The sequence below is a fragment of the Mus caroli genome, unplaced genomic scaffold (genome assembly GCF_978045245.1).
Source record: "Mus caroli unplaced genomic scaffold, Mus_caroli_1 scaffold_17, whole genome shotgun sequence".
In the NCBI taxonomy this organism is placed as follows: domain Eukaryota; kingdom Metazoa; phylum Chordata; class Mammalia; order Rodentia; family Muridae; genus Mus; species Mus caroli.
Window position 1 is genome coordinate 87379343 of NW_028227272.1, and position 21750 is coordinate 87401092.

General features: G+C 46.5%; 1 protein-coding gene across 1 annotated transcript in view; it reads left to right on the forward strand.

The window, feature by feature from the left end:
* The window catches only part of Hunk (hormonally up-regulated Neu-associated kinase), a 112659-nt gene that overhangs the window by 51544 nt on the left and 39365 nt on the right, over positions 1-21750 (forward strand). The window contains exons 3-4 of the mRNA XM_021184998.3: positions 9093-9148; positions 14930-15065. Coding sequence (XP_021040657.1) covers positions 9093-9148; positions 14930-15065 — 192 coding nt within the window. The remainder of the gene's footprint in view (positions 1-9092; positions 9149-14929; positions 15066-21750) is intronic.

Consider the following 21750-nt stretch of genomic DNA (forward strand, 5'->3'; position numbering starts at 1 on the left):
AGACCTGAGCTCTAAGATAACGGATGTTGTCCCAGGGGTCTGGGAAGGAAAATGGAATGAATTCAACTAGGATCAGCTTTCTGCATTGGGGTGGAACTCTTAGGGGAGCAGTCCCAAGTTCTTTCTAGAATATTCCAGTTTCCCCTGGATTTCAGGTGGGAGTTTCTTTTCTTTCTTTCTTTCTTTCTTTCTTTCTTTCTTTCTTTCTTTCTTTCTTTCTTTCTTTCTTTCTTTTCTTTCTTTCTTTCTTTCTTTCTTTCTTTCTTTCTTTCTTTCTTTCTTTCTTTCTTTCCTTTCTTTCTTTCTTTCTTTCTTTCTTTCTTTCTTTCTTTCTTTCTTTCTTTTTTTTTTTTCGAGACAGGGTTTCTGTGTATAGCCCTGGCTGTCCTGGAACTCACTTTGTAGACCAGGTTGGCCTCCAACTCAGAAATCTACCTGCTTCTGCCTCCCGAGTGCTGGGATCAAAGGTGTGCGCTGACATGCCCAGCCCTAGTGTGACTTCTTTTACTTTATCTTGGTTATTATTATTTTTTAATTTGGTTTGCAACTTGCTTGTGGACTATTAGAGGAAATAAAATTCTCATTTAAGGCCTGTGTCTTACCACCATGCCGTCTTGCAAATAATCAAGTTTACAAATCCCTTGGTCTTAGTGGCATGCTTTTAAAGGTAAGACCTAACACAAGAAGAAGACTCCAGCTCACTGCAAAGCGCCTGTTGCCTTGGGGAGCTGGAAGCTTCCCTCACTCTTAGTCTCCGCTTATTACTGAAATACACCCATGGCTCTGCCCAGAGGACAAACCTTCTTGCCCAGACTTTACCTTCCTGAAGTTGCTCTAGCCTCACCCACTGGATTGCATCCCTCTGACATTTGCTTGAGAGGGTCACGCCCTTCATACTGATCATTCATGCCAAATTGTTTATCCGTTGTCTTTTCTGGAGCTGTCCCTCTTCCACATTATCATATGTGTGTGTGTGTGTGTGTGTGTGTATATACACATGTGTATGAGTGTGTGTGTGCATATGTGTGTGTACACGCATGTATGTAGTGTGTGTGTTTGTGTGTAGTATGTATAGATATGTATATAGATAAGGAGGTAGGTATGTGCTGGGCATGGAACCCTGCTTATAGTCCCCAAATCTTCAAAATGACCCATGTAATATTAGAATCTGCAACGTGACTATCTACTCCAGCTTCCGTTTTTATAACTGGTACCGCTAGCATCCTCAGGACTGCCATATTTCCAACTCCACTAATGGCCTTGACTAGGAGTCTCTTGGAGTTGCAGGCAGTTGTGAGGCTCCTCACGTGGGTGCTGGGAACGGATCAAGGTCCTCTGCAAGAGTGGCATGTGTTCTTCACCTCTGAGCCATCCTCTCTCCAGCCCTGAAGGATGCTGTTTGTCTTTTGTTTTCTTTTAAGGGAAGAATAAAAAGCTCAGGAGCTCGACTGCCTTGCTCAGCAAGTGTGCCAGCGAGAGCAAGCATGTGAGCTTAATCCCGCCTCACTCATTTTCCAGACCATCTCATTTGTTGCCTTTCTGCTCAGCCCCCAGCTCTGGGGAGGCAGTGTTCTTCTGTCTCGGGTTCCCCTCACTGCTCTTGAATGTGGCCATGTCAGCACTTTGCACTGCTACTCTTCACTTTCATTTAGGGTCTCATCCCTGAGTAGCTCCTGGCCTTTCTCCTGAATTTCTATCACTCTCTGTAGGCCTCAACTTTGTTACAGGCTCAGTCTGCTGAGCATCAGGACCGAGATCTTCCTTTCTTCTTATCCCAGGATCCTGGAAGCATCTCTGTCTCTCTGTCTCTCTCTCTCTCTCTCACACACACACAACACACACACATACACACAGATGTGCATGCATGCAATCATATCTATTCTGTCCGTGTGGCCTTGTACACGATCTCATGTACATGCATGCATGTGATGCAGTCACACTTTTGTATACTATGAGACACATATGTGTGTGCATGTGTGCATGTGTACCCATGCATGCATGTTTTCTTCCACAGGCATACACATACGTACATGGAATACTGTCATGTATGTGTATGTGCACTTACTAAGGCACACAGCACACAGTGGCCACATGCATGCTCACCTCCACACCTGCTCGCCCTCCGCAGCACCCCTCCCGTGTGTCCCCTTGTTTCTTGAGATCTGTGTTATTGTCTGCATCCAATCAGTACCCAGATGTCTATGACAACAGGAGTCCTTTCTGGCTCTCTCCTCCGTCACACTTCACTGTCCAGTTCCTTATCGCCAGACCTTCAGAATTCAAGGTGACTATCTTTATCAAAAATTCCCAGGAAAGTTGAGGTGGGTGGAAAAGAACCTTGGCGTGAGCTCTCTCTCTCTCTCTCTTTCTCTCTCTCTCTCTCTTTCTTTCTTTCTTTTTTTTTTTTTTTTTTTGAGACAGGGTTTCTCTGTCTAGCCCTGGCTGTCCTGGAACTCACTTTGTAGACCAGGCTGGCCTTGAACTAGAAATCTGCCTGCCTCTGCCTCCCAAGTGCTGGGATTAAAGGTGTGCACCACCACGCCTGGCTATGGTGTAAGCTTTTAATGGTTAGGAATGGCTTATTCTTTGGGAAGGACCTAGGACAAAGGGCCCGTTGGCAGGTGAGGCTTCCTGTGAGTCCAGTGTGCATCTCTGTGAACCCCACCAAACACTCACTTCAGCATGAGGCATGGCCCGTGACTGTTTCTCCTAGGAGCTGACCAATCAGCAGACGGGTCCAAGGGCCTTTTGTTCACCTATGTCTGTGTCTGTCTGAAGGCCTCCTCCATGGCTTTCCCTGAGCCTTGACAAATGGCAGCTTTGGCAGCAGCTTTTCATTACTGCTCTTTGTCCTTCTGAAGACTCCGCTGCCCTCCAGCCCTGTTCCGGAAACCCATCTCTGGCTTCCCCTGGTATAACAGCCTGCTCCGGCCTCCATCTTGTTTTTCCTAAGCACTCCCACCCTGCTTAGTACAAAAGGTTTCGATGATTCTTTCCTTTTAAATGGTGTGATGCTTTGATAGGTATATGCGGTGAGTGAAGGTCAAATCGGGGTAATTAGCAACCATCATTTCAGACATCATTTCCGTGTGGGGAGAAGATTCTAAAGTTGGCCTTCTAGCTGTTTTTTTTTTTTCAGTCCACACTAGATTGTCATCAACTGTATCCTGCCTCGTTCTACCTATACTGCTCTCAGCCCTCCTTCCCCATCTTCCCAGATTCTGGTAACCACTGTTCTGCCTCCTTCTTAGAGAGAGCTTCCTCTTCTTTTGCATCCACAAATGGCTGGGAACTCATGGTATTTCTCGTCCCGTGTTCGGCTTATTTCACTTAACGCACTCCCCGTGGTTACGTATCCACAGGAAAAATAATGAGCAGTCAGTCACCTGCACTGCCGAGGTGTCCATCAAAGGTGACGGACAAAACAATGTGGCACATACCCAGTGGCACTCTGTTCGACAGACGTTTGTGGCAACACGGCTGAGCCTGAGGACACATTAATTGAAATAAGCCTTCCTCCTCTTCGAAGTCCTGTAGCCCAGAAAAAGTGACTTCCGTGAGCTAGCTCCGGGCTTCAGGCTCGCCGGCCATGAGGAAATGAACCTGTTTATGTTTTATTAATGTTGTAAGGTGGAGAAAGGTCCCTCATTTCCCTCTGGTTAAAAAAAAACGATGATTCCAGTCGAGGATCACTAACACGTAACCAAGCCATCCTTTACCTGTCTGCTGCTGGAGCCTCTCTTCCCACGGGGTGAAGCTGGCATATAACACAGCCAGGCATTCCAATCTTGTGATGGGTCTAGATGAGGGGCCACGCTTGCATTTGGGCCATAGGAGTCTGATGGAGCTGGGTTTTTCTGGACAATGGCGGTAATTTTTAAAAGGTGTATTATGACACACACACACACACACAAAACCTTATGAATAAATTCCCCACCCCCCTTTTTATGCTCAAGGATACGCCTTGATTCTGTGATTTCTCAGGATCATTTGTGGCCTCTGTGGTCATGGCTGAACAGCTGGACAGTATTTGAGTGGCCCATTGTTCAGAAGCGACTTGGATAATAATGTCAGGTAATGGAGGGTGTGCCTCAGGGAACACCTGAGGGAGGACTAGCATGTTCTTAACACACAAGCATAAAGGCTACTTTGAGAAGATTGTTGACTTAGTTTATAGAAAAATTGCACAGACACTCCAAAATCTCCATTCACCTTCCCTTCCCTTCCCTCTGTCCCCTCACCTGTCCTCCTCTCCCTCCCCTCCCCTGCCCTTCCCTTTCCTTCCCTTCCTCTCTCCCCTCACCTGTTCTGTCTTCTTACAGATCTGGGGTACCCATGGCGCCCATGTTTTAGTTGGGGAACTTGTGTGCAGACATCAGCATTAACCAAAGGCTGTGGCTGACATTAGGGTTCATGGCAGTGTATATTTCTGTGGCCCCTGTCAATTCTGTGATGTCCTGGACACCGCAGCATAGCTCCACAAAGAGCCATTTGACTACCAGCTAATCCCTCACATCCCATCTCCCAGATACTCCAGCCTCTAATATGAAATGACCTAGCTAGTGTTCGCATAGAACCCTTGCACGTCTCTAGATTACTTATAATAATAGCTAAACCAATGCAAATACCATGCTAATGTTACACTGCCCCACCAACGGCAAAGGAAAGGCTCTGTGTACTCTGCATAGGAAATCTTTCTCCCTGTATATTTTTGAGCTAAGCCTGGAGACCTTGTGAATACAGAGGACTTCTGAACATCTGAACACTGGACATTAAGTCAGGGGAGGTAGTATGTGCTTATAATCCCACCCTTGGGTAGCTGAGGCAGGAGCATTGCCAGAAGTTTAAGGTCAGACTGAACTACATAGCAAGACACCTTCTTACCCCACACCCGACCCCCCACTTCACTCCATCTCAAAGAAGAAGAAAAAAAACTTCCTCCAAATTTGGACACGGGACCCTTTGACTCAAAAGTCCTCAGGAAAAGCATTCCAGAAAGGGTTAATGCTTCGCCACCTTGGCAGTCAAAATCACTCAGCACAGAGGGACTTCATCTCCCCACTGTTGGCCTCCGGCCATCCTGGTAGTGAAACTGGTGCTAACTGGCATTCTCTAGAAAGATGAACAATCTGGATGGGCCCCCTAGCTAACGAGGTCTGTTCTGTCCATGTCTCCTGGGGACTGGACTTGGTCACTTGGGGAAGAGTTACTGGATGGGAAGGCAGTCAGCTGGGATTTTATTCTCCGCTTACTGAATAATTATATTTTATACTCCTCTAGGTTTTATTGCCTTTCCCTGGGTTTTGCTTTTTTGTTTGTTTTTGTTTTCTTTTGTAGTGTTTCTTTTTCTGCACTCGCCCTAATTGTTGCTGTTCCTTCTCTAGGCATTCATGGCCCCAGAGTTACTCAGCCTTGGTTTATTAATTCGTAGCAATTACTTTCTTTTTACCTTTTGACTCTTTAAGCTGGTTTTCTGCACAATATTAGCTCTGAACATTTTTTCCCCCTTTAATGTCCGACTGTGACTTCCATTAGGCAAGGAGGCTTAATTTCATTCGAAGCAAACCGTGGCTTTGCCTTAGACTGAAATAGTGCCGCTGCCCTGTGGTGCTGCCGTGAGGTCTGCTTCCACCGAATCACACTTCGGGCTGTTCTCGGACACTGTTGTGCCTTTGCCTGCCGGTTGGAATTACCGTAAATGCTTGAGTAAATGTTAGACGTATGTAAAGTCTTAATTATCTCCGGGAAAGAAACCATCCCTTGCACAGTCTCTGCAAAACTCTTATCACAGGGGCACAGTGGAAGCCATGGTGTTTTCCCCAACTATGCCCTAGTGAGAGAGGACACAGGACATTCAGAGTCACTGATGACGCCTGGGCTCTACTGGTCATCCTAGGAATCTGGTAGAAAGGAAGATGAAGACCAGGGGAAGGACATTCGTCACAACTTCAAGAAGAATGGCTTCCAGTTGGGACGGCTTGAGAGATGGCATTGAAAGTGGTTAATTTATGGAGATTTTAAATGGGTGCTTAAAGGCTAGCATTTCAAGCCAGTATTAACACACACAGATATACATTTATTACAGTGTTGGCCAGTGGTATAGCTCAGTAGGCGAGTGCTTGCCAGAGAGTGCGAGGACCCAGGCTGGCATGTGAGTAGTGTAAAAAAGGAAAGCAAGGGGTGCCATTGTAAACATCGACCTCAGGAAAGATTAGCTACCATGCTGACCCAGGAAAGCCCTGATTCTGCCTTGAGGAATGGTAGTGAAACTGTTTCATGAAATGTGAGGTGTTTTAGTGTATCATCTTTTGTTCTTGTGGTGGTGGTGGTGGGGGGGCTACTTGAATCCAAGGCTTCATGCAACTTTTCAGTCTGATGTGATATTGCAACTTTAAAGCTAAATAGTAGCCGGAGAGACTGTGTAGTTCCATCCGGTTCCTAAGAAGTCACATACAGGTTTTCTAAAATCCTGACTCAAAGGGGCGAGACCCACCAGTGGGAGTGTGGGTGGGGCTGCATGACATTTAGGGTGACTTAGTATTTGGATATGTGTGATGCTGTTTAGAAGTAGTTTCAAGTGGACTGTGCATTGTTCCACTGGAGTTGAAGCTATACCGTGTTTCTTCCCAGCCGTATATGCATTCAGAGGATAGTGTGTGTGTGTGTGTGTGTGTGTGTGTGTGTGTAAACATACATACATACATACACATACATACATACACATATACATATATGTATTGTATTTATTTACTTATCTGTCTGTCTGTCTGTCTGTCTATCCATCTATCTATTTATTTTCTCTGCCTGGATGTTAACACACCCTTCATTCACATGTCAGGGCCCGGGGGCTCTCCACAGCCTTCTGGTTTTGAGTCCACTGGACATTTCCCCTCCCATTTGACTCCCTGATTCTTCCCCTTCTGAAACCCAGCCTCACGCGTTCTAGAGAAGCTTTCTTCCAGCTCCTTCTTGCCCGGTCCTGTTGCGAATGGCTGTCCTCCTCGGGGAGCCTGTGCACACTGGCTTGATTTGATTTGATTTTTTTCCTCCAGGTTTTCCGCCCTGTCCCTGGATAGTCTCATCTCTTTCTTGAGCGTCATCTCTTTCTCATACTGAGTTGAGAATTGGTTGCTGGCAGGCCAGGTCTTGACGCAAGCTTGGCTGCCTAGTGTTGCTTTATGCTCAAGTTTGTTACCAGTGTTTAAAAATTGTGACCGAATGGAGACTCCTGGCTTTTCTTGCAAATGGACAGGCTGGCAGCACTGGAACTGGGCTGTAAGCAACTGTCCCCTCCCGGTGGGACATCACTGCCCTGTTTGAGGATGTTCATCTGTATATGGACCTCAGTGTAAGGTATCAGCTACCATTTTTGTTTCACTATTAGATTTCAAGTTCCCCATATCAGACCTTCTGCTTTCTCTATTCCTACGTAGGGAAATTAAATCAGGGCCAGTCCCAGTAGACAATAAACACATAAATGTGTATGCATAGGTACATTATGGAGAAGCACTCTTAAAAATAAGTTTTTAAATTCTATGTGTATGAGTATTTTGCCTGCAGGCAATCACCTAGCATTCGGAGGCCAGGAGAAGGTGTCAGAGCTCTCAGAACTGTTATCAGGAACAGTTGTGAGTCCCAGCAGCCACGTGGATGCTGGGAACTGAACCTGGCTCCTCTGCGGGAGCAGCAAGTGCTCTTTGCTGCTGAGCCATCGCTCCGGCCCCTAGAAACATATTCTTCGTTAGCATTCAGTGTATATTGGAGTTGATAGTGAAACTTAAGATTCCAGAATCCGTGTGCTGACTGAGATGGTTTTGAGATGGCTCACATGTATACTTTCCTTGTACAAATGCAGGTTCCGCCTCTGAAACCCAGATGGCTCTCTTTGGTTTAACTTTGTTGTTGTTTTAGTTAGTTTGGTTGTTTGGTTGTATGTGTGTGTGTTGTTGTTGTTGTTGTTTGTAGTGCTGGGGATTGTATCTGGGGCGTTATGCACATTAGGCAGCCGCCACGGCTCCAGAGCCCAGATAATCTGGTAATCTAGCTTCTCTCTGTGATAGTTACTCACTCACCTGCAATACACAAGGATTCCTTGGTGCAACGGAGAGAAAGGTAGGCCCGTTCCCTGTAGGAGCGCACAGTCAGCTAGCACAGTGCTCAAGGGTCCCACTTGGACATCTGGCTCTACTTGCTCTTGGTCTCTACACTGTCCATGAGTGATATCGCCTACTGTCAGAGGAACTCTGCATTCCATCTGCAAACTCAATTCCCTTTCTTCGTGTCAGGTTAACATTCAGGCACACCACCAGGGATTAGGATGCCAACATCTGTGGAATCCATTATTCCACCTGTGATAACATCTGCTTGCTAAATAGATGAAAATGTTATCATCTGCCAACGTGCCGTGACAGTTCCTCTGAAAGGGAGGCCCACGGAGGCTGTGGAAAGGATTAATTAAATCTGCTTTCATTTTTTTATTGATTTTATTTTATACTTACTTTATTGGTGTGAGGCAGGGCGGGGTGGACCGTAGCACACGTGTGAAGGTCAGAGGACAGCTCGCAGGAGTTGGTCTGATCGCTCCTTCCACCATGTGGGTACTGGGGATTGAACTCAGGTAGTCAGACTTGGCTGCAAGTGCCTTTACCTGCTCAGCCCTCTTGCCTTGTTTTGTTTAGGCGCTTCCTCAGATCCACTGGTGACGGGGATTGATGCTGTTCACGCTGTCACAGACCCTGGCCTTTTTGTTCTTTGATACTCAGACAGCACCTGTGTGGCATGTTGTATCCCTACTTTTTATTTCTTCTGTTGTTTATGCTTACCTTTCAGATGTGGGGTCCACTTCTGGAGACTGCTCCCTGCCTTTTCTGCCCTCACCACACTCTATGCTCCCCGGAATCTTTTAGCTTTTATAGTTGATGGCAGTTAGTTATGTCCTGCCTTATGAATGTTTACTCGATGACAAGGTTTCAGCAGAAGGGGTTGGGGCGGGTTGAAAGGGGCTGCAGGAATGTTCACTCCCTTTCAGGAGTGAGATGACCGTTCTGCTCTTTCAAATGCTTATCTGACATATGTGGTTTTGTTTATTTCAGAGACTTGAAGATAGAGAATTTGCTACTAGATGAAGACAATAATATCAAGCTGATTGGTATGACTTTTTTTCTTTTTTAAAGCAAGATTAAGTGTTGTGTTGTCAATTATTAACTTTGAAAGTTGCCCGTGATCTATGTCTAATCCTCATACAAGATTTTTCTACATCATCCCTTGTTCTTCTCAAGTTTAATTATAGTTTTGGTAATGAAAGTTAATTTTTAAGGTGGTTTAATAATTTATTTAATAATAAATTGAAAATATTAGGAAGACAAAAATAGTGTCATTTGATTGTGGAGTGAGTTTTATAGTTCCAGGTAAATATTTGTTGGTCACATATGTCTTTGAACTTTTAATGACCTCTTCTATGTGCTTGTGGTAGATGTTTGACATGCGTGTGTGTGTGTGTGTGTGTGTGTGTTTGTGCGCACGCGTGTGCGTATGTGTACCTGTGTGTGGGCATGGAGGGTGGAGATCAGTATTGGCTGTCTTCCTCAGTCACTCTTCAGTTTATTTTTGAAAAGGGGCCTCACTGAACACAGGACTAATCCAGCTGATTAGGCTGTGCGGCCAGGGAGCACCAGGGAACACCAGGGAGCATCTAGTAACACATGTGCCACCATGACCAGCTGTTTGCTTGGATGCTGGGAATCCAAGCTTAGGTTCTCATGCTTTCACCACAAACGCTTACCAACTGAGCTACCCTCCAAGCTCCTCAAACTGTGACTTCAATTCAAACGGTTCCTACCGACAGACCTTCCTTCCTTCCTCCCTCCCTTTTCCCCTCCCTCCTTCCTGCCCTCTTTCCCCACTCCCTAGATTTTTTTGTCCATCATGTTTGTGCCTGGTGCCCACGGAGGCCTTAAGAGGGCACTGGATCCCCTGGAACTGAAGTTACAGTTGTGAGCCACCATGTGGGTGCTGGGAATTGAACCCGAGTCCTCTGCAAGAGCAGTTGGTGCTCTTAACTCCTGGCACTCTCAGCTTTGTAGAAGTTTTGTTGTTTTTTGTTTGTTTGTTTGTTCGTTTTGTTTTTTTTTTGCTGTTGTTTTTTGTTTTTGTTTTTTAAAATATGAATTAACAAGAAAATGTATTATTACCAGTAGAAAATAGTTCGGCTCAGAAATGTTGCCTGAATCTTATTCTGCTTTTCTGTGTATCTGAGAAAGCCCCAAACAAGGAAAAATGCAACCTGCCTTCCCTTTTTAATATAATCTTACCCACATGTAGTGGTTGATGAGGGCTAGGGGGCTGTGGAGAGAGGCGCCCAGAGACGGATGACTTGACTCCCGATTCACTGAAGGAAGGCGGCAGGGTACACATGAGTGATTAGAAGGTGTGATCGGTCCCTAATTCAGGATCTTAAGTAAATCCCCCTAACTGTTTTGGAAGAACTGGGTTATTTTTGCTGATGATAGTGTGTGTGTGTGTGTGTGTGTGTGTGTGTGTGTGTGCGTGTGTGCTCTTGGCTGTCAATTTCACCGTGCCCCAGCCGCGAGGCAGCCAGCACCGTATTTCCATTTCCTTTCTTTTCCTACTTCAAATGCAAGTAATTTCCTCTGCCTAGATGGTTTGAAAAGACCCATTGGCATCTTGAATCTAACTCCGTTCCCAGTAAGGAATAGACTGCAGGGACTCCAGCCCATTTTCCCGGGAGATTCGGAGTCTTGACAGCTGTTGATGGATTTACCCATTAGTGGAAAATTAACAGTTATGAGGAAACCAATCTTCCCCACCCTACACAGGCCCTTTAAGGACCCTATTTTTAGCAGATTCTTAGACCAGACCAGTGATTTTCTTTTTTGTTAGATTGCTTCACTGTTGCACTATGGCTGGCCTGAGATACAGCAGTGTACAGAGGAGGCCCTGCTGAAAGGCCTGCAGAATCTCTTTCTAGCCCAGCTCTCTGGGATCTCTGGCCTTTTACAAAAGAGCCCCCAGAGGGTAAAGAGTAGAAGGAAGCCATCCCACCCATTCATGGCTAATGCATGAGTTGTCTTTGGGAAATGCAGAGGTGACAGTGTCCGTTGCCTTAACAGCAGAGATTCTGAGAGAACAAGCTTGTCGAGGGCTGGGCTGATGTCACAGTGACAGGTCCAAGAGTTCATACCATCTGGCAGCCAAGGCCGCCTGTGGAGAGTTTCCAGGCCCTGTCAGGCCACTGTCCACAGTTTCTTCCCCTCACTCTCTGCCTCAGCGCCTTTTCTCTCTTTCTGTCAAGCGGTAGCCCTAGATAACCACTTGCAAATCTGTCCTGTTGTACAAGCAAGGCTGCTACAAGAGACAGACCTCCGCATCGGTGAGGGCCTTCCACAGAAGAACTGATAATGGTTACAATAGGCCAGACATCCCCCAAAGGCTGCGCCCACAGTGCTGAGGACCACCCACTGACATAGCAGGTGCTTATATGAGTAGCCAGAAATTGCCCAAGCAAGCTTTATGAGAAGAAACATACACTGGCAGTCTGAAGGGACTTCATACCTAAGCTAGTGCCTGGAATTTTCATCTCAGGAAGTGTGGCGATTGCTTTTTTAGACCAGGAACCTTCCTTGGGTTCTCACCTCTTGGCTGGTAACCATGGGGTTAACATCTAACCAAGTATTTCAAGTCTTCAAGACTGTAAAAAAGACAAATTACAACTAGTTATTCAGATCACATTTGCCTATGAGGTTTTCTAGCAGTGGGCTGCCGTCTTGACCATGGTTGGGAAGATCCTAACCCTACCATGTTTGTGGTGAAAGTAAAGGAAATGATGTACACACAGCAGAAGCAAGGCACAGAGAACCCAACTGGTTATAGTTCACAGGGGCCTTCCACGAGCATGGGACAGCTTGCGATGTGCAGAAACCCCCGCTACTTATTGTAAGAGTAGATTACAGTCTGTTCACCTGTCACGGTGGGTGATTGTTCACCATGCCTGGAAAGGTCTTCAGTCCAAACTTAAAACATATGGAAACATCTTGGGCCAAACTTAATTTGATAGTATAAGGTGAGCAAAGCCTATTGGGAAATGACTTGGTGTCAGAGGAAGGAGGCTCTGGTCTTTGGGTTTCTGTTAGTTTCTTCTTTCTCTCACCTCCCAATGACCTAAACAATACCATAAATGTATAGCCTAGAAGATAACAAGGTGTTTCATTCAGCCCGCCTCCCAATTATACTATAAATCAAAGATACATTGTATAGCCTAGAAGGTAACCAGTTGTTTGTTCATCCTACTTTCCAGGAGTTGAGGGGAAGAAGCCAGTTTCTTACAGGTTTTCTTGCCCCTAGGATGGGTAGTGAGGATCAAAGGTAAAGACTAAGCCTTCTTATTACTATGTTAACTTGAAAGCCCTTTGAACCTCTCTTCTTCAAACGATTTATTTAGGTGGTTTTCAAAGAGGATTATAGCTATTACCATTTCTTAATAGTTTCCCTCTTTCTGAAACCATTTGGTTTAAATAAACTTACGCCAGTGTTTCAACTTAGCTAGAGTTATCTGGAGGAAGATTTTTGATTCGATCATATATTTTTCTTCTTACAAAAAGAAGAGAGGAAGAAGCAGGCAAAAGCGAAGGCAGCCTGGATGTCTGGCTATGCTCTCTCACCCACAGGGATAGCTAGAGCTTAGAAGAGCTGTGAAGTCACCGGGGTCTTCTTTTGAGACTGCGTTTTGCAGCTCTCAGAAAATCGAGTGATAATTAGCTTATGTATTTACTAAATCTAATTGAGGCCAAGCTATCTGATGTTACCGGGAGGCAGATTTCTCTCCATTCCCCTCCCCCCTTCTAATTATAGGCATATGTGTAAAACTTTAATAACCATAATTATGAATGTGAAATATTCTGCCTTTTAAAATCAAGTGTTCTTGGCCAAGATGGTGAGAACTTTAAATGCAGGCTCTGAGCCCTCCTGCTTCCCAAATCCTGCACGATTTTATCTCCTTGAAACATGCTCTTAAGATAAGGCCAGGCTCTGTTCCCTAGCTTGCCTGGGACAGTAGAGGGTGATCTGGCCTCTTATCTTGCCCTTCTTGATAGACCAGATGCAGGGGAAGGGAGGAGGTGATCTGAGAGAGGCCGCCCTTTGCTGTCACAGAGCCCCCGTTGACCCGAGGAATGAGATCTTTGCCTTTAATCTTGGAAACTTAGAAATACGTTTGCTGGGACTGCTTTCAGATTTGGGCCTCTAATAGACAACTTTCCTTAAAACTTTGACTCTTTCATGGTACCTGTTCTTAGAGGGGCCTATTAGCCCTATGGCTCCTCTCTTCTTCCCCTGCTCTCGTGCCTCAGTATACACTGGGATCTGGGAACGGGGCCCCTCACCATTGCCTGTTCAGATGGGAGGCCACCTGTCATCTGTAGCTGCAGAAAGGCTTTTCTGTGCAGATTTTATGGTGCCCTGTGGGGCAAACTGGACCAAAGGGAAAGGAAATGGGCAGGGGTTAGAGGGTGAAGGCATGGAGTCAGGAGGAGGGACCAGTGGTGGGTGGGAAATACAATCAAAACAAATGAAGAGAAAGTTCAGTGTTAGAATACAGACTTCCTGCCGGTCGTTTGGTCAGATCCTTCATGTAGGCTCTGATTCTTCCTCGGGAGCCTGAGTTGAGAGCTTGGTGTTCTTTGGAGCCTGAGAGAGTTGCTGGGTTCTCTCTAGACAAGCCATTCAGTTATACAGATCACTGCAACATTGTTAAGAAGCTCTCTAGCCTGGTCCTTGTGACCTGTGGCATGTGGGTGGCTTCCCACCCTCCTGTGCCTTTTGTCATTTCCCGAGCTTTCTCCATGGCTTCTGTGGTGGGCAGGCACTTGCGGGTGGAGACATGCTAGAGTCAAGCAAAAGGCAGAAATACTGTCAGTAGCGCTATTGCAGAATGTACAGGGCTCAGGTCCAGCCTCAGAGCCAATCTCTGCCTTACCCTGAAGCTTGGGAGTCTTATGTCTGTGCATTAAGAGCTCAGTATTTGCAGTGGAGTTCAAAGGATGACCCAGGATCTCAGCTCTTAATTCTGAGATCAACAAAGATTGAAGAAAGATAGGAGGAGAGGGACGGACACTAACAGCTCTCTAATTACCCTCTAGTTGCAGTATCTTTAAAGATCAAAAGTAAAGAGTTCACAAAACTCTAATAGACCCAAAGGAGCTGTGAGGCACTTTGGGGCTTTCCTGCTGGCCTCCCAGATGCCTTTCTAATCTAAGAAAAGCAACGCCATGAGGTCACGTAGTCTGGTTGGCATCACCGACCTGCTGGGCGTTCTTTCTCCAGCCAACATGCGGGGCTGCTTAAACTGTGTTTCCGCCCCTCCAGCCCCTTCCAACTATAGTAACCCTCTGGAAGGAATTTCTTAAAGACTTTAATGAAATGAAACCGAGATGAAGAAGTCAGCTGTAAGCGGTCACTGGTGCCGATGGCCCAGCCGGAGAAAATCAGTCTCCATTCAGTTTCTCCCAGCCTGGCCACCAGGCAGCCAGGATCTCAGCATGCTCTCCCTTCCCGCTTCAGTCCTAGAAAGCTAACACTCTCTCCTTACCCTGCATGACTCATTTACAAGACTCGGTAGAAATATGTTTTGGCTCATCACACTGTTAGGTCTAGTTGGATTCTGCAGTGAGTTTATGTAAAATGTTCCACCGAAGCCAGGGAGCGAGGGAGCCGCCACCCGGCACGCCTTTGTCTTGAGAAGTCTATCAGAGGTTATGGTTTGCAGCTGGCGGGTTTCCTGCTGGATGTTAAATTATGTGTTAGACTGAGACAATGTTTCCTTTCCTGCTCTGGGTTGTTTTTCTTCTTCTCTCCTGTTTTTTTTTTTCCCTTGCAATTTTCTAACTCAGAGTTCATGTTTGTGTTCTCTTTGCAGACTTTGGTTTGAGCAACTGTGCCGGGATCCTGGGTTACTCGGATCCATTCAGCACACAGTGTGGCAGCCCTGCCTATGCTGCGCCAGAACTGCTTGCCAGGAAGAAATATGGCCCCAAAATCGATGTCTGGTCAATGTGAGTTATCCAGATTGTAAAAGTGGGTCGCTATTCCCTCCTGATGTCCTATGTCCCTTTTCTGTGAAACAATCTCTCACTATCTGACAAGAATGTACCTATATGCCATGGGATATGTCATGCGTGGTTCTCAGAGCCCAGCATCCCTTTTTCTTTCCAGATTTTTTTCTTTATAAACTTCCAAAATGGCATTTGCAAACATTTTATTGAGGAGCTGGGAAAAGCGGAAAACCCAGGCAAGTCTTCACAGACCTTGTGTTGATGTTCCGAAAACCACATGTTCTTATGTAAAACTGTTTCATAAAGCCAGACCTTGGGGTGCAGGGCTGAAGTCGCAGCCACCTGGGAGGCTAAGGGAGGAGAAGCTCAAGTTCAAGCCCTGCCTGGCCTACAGAGTGAGTTTAAGGCCCCTGGGCAACTGAGTGAGACTCTGCCTCAAAATCAAAATGGGTAGGAAATGGGTAGGGGTGCAGCTAGGGGCAAACCCTGGCTGAGCAAGCACAGGGCAGCCTCTGGGTTCAATGGCCTGCACCACAAAACCAAGCCAAGCAAACAGATGTGTACATGTATATACACATACATATACCATATATGCTTGTGTGAGCACATGTACACACACACACACACAGCAAAACAAAACACACAGGCATGTGGATGTACATCCACATATATCTGCACACATTACATACATACACACACATACACACTATACACCACACACATACCACATGCACACACCCCCTGTATACATGCATACAGCATATACATAGACAAAGACCACATAGACATGCATCACACACACCATATAAACAGACACACAGCACACATACACCTCCCCCCTACACACACACACACTGTAACAAACAGACCCTACCATAGCTTTGTAAGCATGAGCTTTAAGTCTGTCTGATGCTGCCCACCTCTTTGTACCTGCCTGGTCCCCACCCTCCACTTGGCTCTTCTCCTATGTTCCTACCCATGTAACTTGCTGGAATGCTAGTCCATCTCTCATTCCAACCTGGCACCCAGTCTTTATTCCAAGAGCCCCTTGTGGACTCTGCATGTTTCCCCTTGAGGATCCCTGTGCCCGAGCAGTCTTCACCTCTGAGTGACAGTTTGCTCCTGAGTCCAGCTCTTAAGGGAGCATATGGTATTGTGTTGCTCCGGGTGTCAACATGGTGAGATGAAGCGGGAATCTCCTGAGTGTAGAAAGTACGTAGAGGAGGGTATCAGGCTTTGGCTCTTCTGTCACCTCTTCGGACACAGAAGCCAGTCAGTTATCCATGTGGAGACGGAAGCACCGGCTGAGAGGGGCTGGACTTAGTTTTCTCCCCTTTGCCAAGTTGTTCAGCCAGGGAGAGGATTCATACTCAGCAACCATTGACACTTATCTCTCAGTGCTGTGACCAAGACACAGGGCCCTGCTCCCAAGGGAAGGTTCTCTCCAGTTCCCTTTGCCCATGGCCACCAACTCTCTGTCTATCAAGAAGCAGAGATTCTGTGTCTGTCTGGGGTAGTGGTGGCAGGTGACACTGGGGAAGAAGAAAGGCGATGATGTTGGGCCACAATGCCTGGATAGATCTGGAGCTGTTGTCTGCGGCTGGCAAATGTCATTCTTCACTCTTCTACACTGGTAGACGGGTCTCTCCTGGGGTTCCTCAACATCTGTATTAGTGTCCCCTTGATGGAATAATTCTCTCTACGAAGATAATGCACACTGTAGGCACTCGCAAGATCTCTACAAGGCCAGGTGACCCTTCTCAGAGGTTGCTGGCGGGGAGACCCTGGAACAGAACATATAATGTGGAGAATCTCACCCATGCCAGGGGAGAAGAGTCCCCAGGAGCAAGAGGGCAAGTTGCAGTACCCAAGACTCTGCTGAGTGCTTCTGTGTCTTTTTTGCTGGGGCCAGAAGAGAGATCTCCTTTCCTGCCATTGGTGGTAGAGCCGGCTACTGTGACTCACTTGCCCACGTCTAAGAACTGAATTGTGTCACACAGTCCCCAGCTGATATTTTGAAGTCCTAACCCCACCCCCCACCCCCATGTCAAGGTATTTGGTGCTGGGCCTTTGGGAGGTGTTGGGTTTGGATGAAGTGACGTGGTAGGGCCCATGATGCAGTTAGGGTCCTTATAAGAGACACAAAGAGCTTGTGTTGTCTGGGTGCTATGTGGTCACAAGACAAGGGCAGCCCTGTCCCATCTAGGAAGGAGACTCTCACCAGAACCCAGCTTTGCTCGATCTTAATCTTGGACTTTCATTCTCCAGAACTGTGAGGCATTGTGTATGATTTGAGTTTCCCGTTCTGTGGCATTTTGCTATGGTCAGCCAGTTTTCTGTGGTCATAACCTAACATCTGAAGTGATTTGCTCATGATACAGGTTTATTTTGACTAACAGCTCTGAAGGTTCCAGTCTGTGACTGATTGGCCTCATTGATTGGGGTCTTTGGTGAGGCACAGGGTTGAGGATGCCATGAATATGTGACAGGGCAGAACTGCTAAAGTTACAAGCCAGAGGACAAAGCCTGACCGTCCCTTCCAGAGCATCCTTAAGAATTTCCAGTAGACCCTACTCCTGAAGAGTCTACTAACAATGCCATCCTGGGAACTATGCCTTTAAAAGCACATGAACCTTTGGTGGAGACTGCCTAAACCACAGCATTGACATAGACTGGGCTGACCAAGACACATACCTACCTACAAGTCCCCTATAGACAGGTGGAGGCATGTGTGTGCACAGAACTGTGTGCATGAAACTCCTCAGGAGGTGTGTGCATGAAAACGAGAAAGCAGTGGAGGGGTCCTTAACCTGCTCCCAAGAGCTGAGCGAAGCTGGCCGGGTAGAAAGAGGCGGGGAAAGTCCCGGGCAGAGTGTACCGTGCATCTGATCACTGCCAACTCTTAAGGTCTTGGTGAAAACATGAAACCTCAGAGCCTCCTTTATACAATGAATTTTCCACTCCCTTAGAGTCCTGTGTCTAAAGCCTGGGATTAGGTTTCTGTGTGGTACCCATGGCTTTGTTGACAGCACTGAGAAATGGAAACCCAAAGAGAATTCAATTCGAGGCTGCTTACACCAAGAGTGGAAGTGGAGCCCACTTCCTCCCTGTTCCAGTACCATTATTACGAAATGCCTCCTTTCTTATTGCTGTGAAACACCACACTGAGGAATTGACTTCTGAGATCAAAAGCAGACCCCCCTCTGCAGGGGCTTGTGAGCCTGCTGGGTAGCAGGGGCTAACTAGCTGAGGTGTCTGAGGCGTGTGAGGAGGAAACCTCAGCTTCTTCCACAGGAAGGCCTGGAGAACTCTGAGACAGCCTGGAGTGCTGGAGCATCTGGTGATGCTCGACCTCTGGTAATGTGAGCATTATCTACGGGAAGGGAGATGGCGTCTTGTGGTGGTCCTCATTTTCAATGGTGTTATTTTCAGGACCATACAAATTATCCTTAATATTCCGTTCACCTTTTTCCTTCACCTCACTTTTTTATGTGTACGTGCTTGAGCACAAATGCACGCAAACACACACACACACACACACACACACACACACACACACACACACACACTCGTTCATTCTATTCCTCCCCCTCCTTCTCCCCCCTTCCTTTCCTTCTTCCTCCCCCTTCCACCCTTCCAGTGAACTTTGAGATTTTAGACACAAAACTGGAATGTTCATTCTGGCGCATCATCAGACATTTATTATCATTTCTTGGCTTTTCCCTCAGAGTGGCATATGTTCTAATTGGAGAATAACTTTAATGCAGATGTACTTTTTATTTTCCTCAGGCCTGCCTCTGCCTCCCAAGTTCTGGAATTAAAGGCGTGCGCCACCGCCGCCGGTAGCGGCCACCACCACCACCAGGCTCAGATCTACTTTCTTGTTTTGTTTTGTTTTTGTTTTAATTTGATTTTTTTTTGAGACAAGAGTCTCTCTGTGTAGCCCTGGCTCTCCTGGAACTCACTGTATCAACAAGGCAGGCCTTAACTCAGGGACCTGCCTGCCTCTGCCTCTCGAACGCTGACATTAAAGGTGTGCACCACCACCACCTGGCACCAGATGTACTTTTTGATCGAGTATAACTTCGAGAATATTATGATGCTTGTTGGAAAAACTCAGTGAGCCTCTAAGTGGGGTGGGGGGTGGGGGAAGACATCAGGAGTCTTGTCCCCGAGAATGGGAGGGGGCAGGGTTCTCAGTTTGTCACTGTGGCTGTGAAAATTAGCTGTCTCATGTAGTTATGCATAGTTCATGGGCCTTCCTGAGCTTCTGCCCCTTCCTTCACAGGAGAGGGGCCCTGCCTTTCCCTGAGTCTTTGAGTGGATAAGTTGGGTAAAAGGCAACTCGCTCTCATCTCTCTACAGAAAAGAGTGCTCAGGAAGAGAGTGACAAACTTTGAGCCAGGTCCTAGGCTCTGCATTTACAGAAATGACACCAGATGCCATTCCTTGCAGGCAGGGGTCACACACAGAAGGGTTTTCTCTGTTCATGATAAAACATGGTGGGGGAAGGGGGCAGGAGGACATCTGTATTCATCTGGGGAAACTGAGGTCCTTCTACTTTTAAAAGAGAAAATCAGCGCAGCTGGGTGGTGCCTGCCTCTTAGCTCGGGGTTCAGGATGCTGGGGGGGGGGGCGGAGGGTGATACATTTGAAGTTATCCTGGGCTACACAGTGAAACTTTGTCTCAAAAATGGAGCTTTCTTCAGCTTTGGGGCTTAAGTTAATAAAATACAAGTTGTTTCCCGGGTATTTACACCCCGCTCCAGCCCCAACACCTTTGTAGTTAGCACATTTATTAAATAGGGCATGGAAGCACAAAGGAACACAGTCCTTGAGATACGCCGGAAAGCGTTTTCTTCCAGTTGAATGGAAGAGGGCCGGGAAGAAGATGCTTTTAGGATGGATGAACTATTCCGAGTCTCCTTTGAGGACCCTAAACTGGGAGTTGTACTGAACACTGATGCAGAGAGAAAGAAGGACAGGACTTTCTGGCAGGGGATTAATTTTAAAATCATGAAGGTCACTCCTTCCTGGTAGAGCGGTATGGAACCAAGGTGCCCACGAGGCAGTCCCACAGCTGTTCTCTGTGTGAGCACGTGGTTGTCAAGGCTCCTGGCAGCATGGCCCCAGCACTTGGGACCTTACTTTTGACCTATTCTGCAGAGTCCACCCTTGCTTTGTTCTAGGTAAAGTGTCTGGCAACGTCTCCAGGGAGTGCTGGCTCCGTGTCTTTCCTCTCAGAGGAATTTCTCTCTAGAGATTATTTTAATGTGTTGAACTGACTATCAGGACCAGCGGTTGCCTTCTGACTCAGGACCAAAGATCCCAGGCTATTCTCCAAGGGGACTTTCCCCCTTCCGGCTGCTCCTGGCTGTCACCAGTCCTTCTCTTTTGACACCAGAATATTACACAACTTCCGCTATCCCATAGGGTTTTCTCAACCTGCCAGGGCTCTCTCTACTTCCTCTAGGTTTTGAAAACATTAGCACTATTGCCTTGTGGCTCTCCCCCAACTCTGTAATTGCTGGCTTTCTTCAAAGCTCGCTATCCTGGACTCATAGAGATCCGTTGTCTGCCACATAGAACCCAGGAAACCCCTGGGCCATATTTCAAAAGGCTTTTCAGGAAATTCTGAGCATGTTTTGAAACTCCGCCTGGTTCTATGGGATTACAGAGGTTTATAAACCGCATTCCACAAGTCTCCCTTGGTATTCTTGCATACTTTCGAAATGTCAGAGGGGCCGAGTCTCTCTTTATCCACATATTAAACATGGATGAAAGCTCTAGGGGAGAGGAATTAAGATGTCCAATCTGGTTTCTCTTTTAAAATCTCCTAGGGCAATCTGACTATTCATGTGGGTTTCTGTTATCCATTACAATAGGGCCAAGTTATAACTGTAGTTTTTGTTGTTGTTTTGTTTTATTAAAAAAGTTTCATTATTTATTTATTTTTAATGAAACAACAGAGAAGATTATTAGGTGCCTGGTTTACACCAGACACAGCACCTCCGTGGGTTCAGCTATTTGGCCCTCAGATTAGGGCCTACGTTTTAAGGATAAATGACCTTGGGATGGAGGGAGAGAAGTCGTCTGTAAGGGCGGGTGTGTGAGTTTTTAATTGACCACTGTATCAGAACTGGAAGACTTTGGGCAAGGCAGTCAAGTTTGTCCTTGCTGGCTGGAGTTCCCTGGTGCCATCTTAAACACAGTAGCTTTCATCCTTATCTGTGGTCTAAAGATAACAGAGAGAGGCGGAGACCAGTGTATTAAGCAGTGACATATGGAAGGTTTTTTTTTCTTTTCTTTTATTCTTTGAAGCCAGGTGATTTGGTATCTTCAGATATCCTAGAAGAAAGTTTGGCAAAGGTTTTCGAGTTGTTATTCTCGGTTCATACATTCAACAAACCCCTTCAGCTGGTTCCTTCCCTCCTCACCCCACTGTACTCTACTTCTGTAGACTTTCTGAAGGCATTCAGAGCATTCAGCCTGTGGCAAAGAAGCCACATGTCCCCAATAGATCAGACATAGCACGGAAGGTGACAGGGCAGTGTCTTCAGGCTTGAGTGCTGTCCGCTGCCCTCTGAGAGGAAGAGCAATCTTGAGGTCTTCACATGATGGCCTAGGGGAGGTTCTTGTTGTTGTTGTTGTTTAAGTGTTATGAGCACATGAGTCCAGAAATAGG